The following is a 3,773-nucleotide window of genomic DNA, read 5'->3' on the forward strand; positions in this document are numbered from 1 at the left end:
ATGTGCCCAAGACCATGCATAGGGTTGGTAGACAAGTGTATTGGTATGTTCTGTAAGAATTTCCAGGTATATGGTAGAGATGATAAGGGGCAAGGTTGTTGTCACTTTTGGGACACAACCAGCTACTCACAGGGAGCAAGTTGTTGGACCTGTGGGCTTGGGACCATAGTCACAGGGGACATCAAGCTCAACTGGCATAACATAATACCTAAAACATTGTTCCACATCCTACTTTGATAGTGACAGGAATCTTCAAAGCTTGCAAGTGGCCATCTAGGCAATGATGGGTCTCTCCTCATCCAGAGCAAAGAAGAATGAAGAAAACCAAAGCTTCATGGAAACAATTAATCCAGGGGACTGGTACACCATGAGATCCTCAGCCCATGAGACCGGAACTCAATCGTGCCCAGCTACCACTGTCTATCAGTTGGAGGGGTATCTATGTAGGAGATCCTGGATAGAGAGGGAGAACAATGTGGAACAAAGCTCAAAATCATTAGGAAAAAAAAAAAAAAGTCCAGGTTTGCTGGTCTGATAGAGCCTGATGGAACCACTGAGACTATGGCCCCTAGCTGCCCTTCAGGTCTGGAATTGAACCCATACCTGTGGCTTCCAGCCAAAGAAAAGCTGAACATTTACATTAGGTAGATCCATTCCTTGGAAAGAACAATCATGGGCGCATAGAAGGGCTGTGTATGCACAAGGAGAGAGCTTGGAGGGCAGGAGTACATGGTAGGGAAGGACACAGGGAAGAGGTAACTATGGGGAGGATATGGGGAGGAAGTAGGAGGGGAGCTGTTACATTGTGGGAAATTGAAGTCAATGTCACGAGACAAAGTATATATGAGCTGCTGTATGGAAAGTGAATTTGCTCTATAAACTTTCACCCAAATCACAATAAAATTAAACAAAAAAAAGTCAACTTCTATGTGTTCTTTCATTCATGTGCTTGCTCCTTTCTCATTTTGCCTTATCTGCGTACTACCTGTACAATTGCTTCTTGTTGTTGTTGTTGTTGTTTGCCGTTGAGTCGTCCCCGACTCTTAGCGACCCCTCCTTGGGTTTCCAAGGCAGTATCACTACGGAAGTAGGATTGCCCAACCTTCCTTCCGAGGAGTGGCTGGTGGATTTGAACCGCCAGCCTTCTGGTGAGCAGTCAAGTGCCTTAGGCACTATGCTACCAGTACAATTGCTTAGTTCATACTTTTTCTCTAAATGGACTCACTTTCTTTATATCAGTACAATAAATAGAAAAGAGGTATATCTGGACATAAGGAGAAAATAACCTTAACAATTAACACATCAGTAATTGAAAGCAATGACTCAGACATATACTTGCACACCACTGTTCATAGTGGTACTATTCACAAGGGCCAAAAAGTACAAAAAACTCTAGTGCCCATAAACAGATGAATGGATACACAATATGTGATATATCCACACAATGGAGTACTATTCACCCATAAAAAAGAAATGGAGTTCTGATACATGCTACAATGTGGACAAATCTTAAATACATTATACTCAGTGAAAGAATCCAGACACAAAAGGCACTATCTAAAATAGACTAATTCATGGAGAAAAAAGTAGATTAGAAGTAATCAGGGGCTGCAAGGAGGGCAAACTGGGGAGTTATTATTTAATGGGTACAGAATTTCTTTTAAATCCCACCTACTGCCGTCGAGTCGGATCCAACTCATAGCGACCCCTCCTTGGGTTTCCAATGCAGTATTACTACAGAGGTGGTTTGCTCAACCTTCTTGCCACGGAGTGGCTGGTGCGTTTGAACCGCCAGCCTTCTGGTTAGCAGTCAAGTGCCTTAGGCACTATGCTACCAGAGCTCCCAGAATTTCTTTTAGGAGTAATGAAAGTTTTGAAAATAGTTGTGAGTGTTGTACAACATTTTGAATGTAATGCCCCAGAACTGTACAATTAAAAGTGATTAAAATGAAAAATTTTAAGATATATATATTTTACCATAATTTTTTTTTTAAATTGTGATTTGGGTGAAGATTTACAGAGCAAATTCACTTTCCATACAGCAGTTCACATATACTTTATCTCATGTCATTGAACACAGTTTACCACAATGCAACAGCTCCCCTCCCACTTCCTCCCCACAGTTACCTCTTCCCAGTGTCCATCCCTCCATACACTCCTGCCCCCTGAGCTGTCTCCCTGTGCATAAGCAGCCCTTCTTTCTCCCATGATTGTACTCTCCGAGGAGTGTATCTACTTGAGGTAAATGTTCAATTCATGTGCCTGTATTTTGTTTGGCTGGAAACCACAGGTGTAGGTTCAATTCCAGACCTGGAGGGCAGCTAGGGGCCATAGTCTCAGTGGTTCGACCAGGCTCTGTGGGACCAGCAAACCTGGTCCCCACCTTTTTTTTTTTTTTTTTCTCCAAATGATTTTGAGTTTTGTTCCACATTGTTCTCCCTCTCTATCAAGGATCTCCTACATAGATCCCCTTCAAGTGGATGACAGTGGTAGCCGGGCACCATCTAGCCCTTCTGGTCTCATAGCATAATGTTTTTTTAAAAAATTAATGCACATTATTAAGATAAAAATAATCAACCCTGTATTGCCTGAATGTGGAATACCTCATTTTGAGAAATAATGACTGACGCTTAGGTAAGAGCTTAGGCTGTAGAGTCAGATCAGGATTTGAATCCCAGAACCAATACTCAGTCATGTGACCTTGGGTAAGCATCGCATCTTTGCTGACTGGATAAAAAAATTTTATATATTCATATTTCCACATCTTTAATATAAGTCTAATAATAGCACCTTTCTCTTAGACTGATTGTTAGAACTAAGTGCGTTAGTACACATAAACCCTTTATGCAGTGCCGGACACATGATAAATCAGTGAAGGTTAGATGTTCTAAATGAAAGCAGTTCTGGTGATGCAGTGGTTAAGACATCTGGCTGCTAACCAAAAGGTTAGTGGTTCAAACCCACCAGCCACTCTGTGCAAGAAAGATGAGGCAGTTTGCTTCTGTAAAATATACAGCCTTAGAAACCCAATGTGGGTCAGAGTTGACTTGATGGCAGTGAGTTTGGTTTGTTTTTGGTTCTAAATGAAGTAGTGGGTCCAAATGAAAAATTGGAAGAGACCTTTTATATTGTGAAGGATGTTTCTGAAATTGAGATTTTTCTTGGGTTTCTTCTGTCCAGTCTATCAACTCATTTGCTTTGATTCCCCATCAGGTCTTTGGATTCTTGAACTTTATTCTCTGGGCTGGAAACATATGGTTTGTGTTCAAGGAGACTGGCTGGCATTCCTCGGGGCAAAGATACCTTTCTGACCCAATGGAGAAGCACTCAAGCAGCTATAACCAAGGCGGGTACAACCAAGACAGCTATGGCTCAAGCAGTGGGTACAGCCAGCAGGCGAGTTTGGGGCCAACCTGTGATGAGTTTGGCCAACAGCCCAGTGGCCCCACTTCCTTTACCAACCAGATCTAACAAAGTAGCATTTGCATTCTTTTGGAGATCACTCTACCACCTTCCATTTTAGTGGCAGAATTTTTTTAAGAGTTTAAGTAAGTTATTAATGCAGAGAGAGCTGAATGTAAATCAGGGATCTGTAGTCCTCATTAAAGCAGAAAGGCCTGTGTCATGATTAATGGTACTTAGAGATGACATGACAGGAGAAGATATATTATTCATCATAGATGGCTAATTAGAGAGAACCTTGTTATCTACACAGATACTTTCATGGTCATTTTGTATGTGTGTTAAGATACTAGAAGCATTTTATAGCTTAA

The 3,773-nt window shown here is 41.6% G+C and overlaps 1 protein-coding gene across 1 annotated transcript in view; it reads left to right on the forward strand.

The window, feature by feature from the left end:
• The window catches only part of SYNPR (synaptoporin), a 303,047-nt gene extending 299,576 nt beyond the window's left edge, over positions 1-3,471 (forward strand). Inside the window, exon 7 of the mRNA XM_042781950.1 lies at positions 3,214-3,471. Within this exon, the coding sequence (XP_042637884.1) occupies positions 3,214-3,471 (258 nt within the window). The remainder of the gene's footprint in view (positions 1-3,213) is intronic.
• The last annotated feature ends 302 nt before the right edge of the window (positions 3,472-3,773 follow it).

The sequence above is a fragment of the Orycteropus afer genome, unplaced genomic scaffold (genome assembly GCF_000298275.1).
Source record: "Orycteropus afer afer isolate SDZICR_OR568_19922 unplaced genomic scaffold, OryAfe1.0 scaffold00201, whole genome shotgun sequence".
NCBI classification, from domain to species: domain Eukaryota; kingdom Metazoa; phylum Chordata; class Mammalia; order Tubulidentata; family Orycteropodidae; genus Orycteropus; species Orycteropus afer.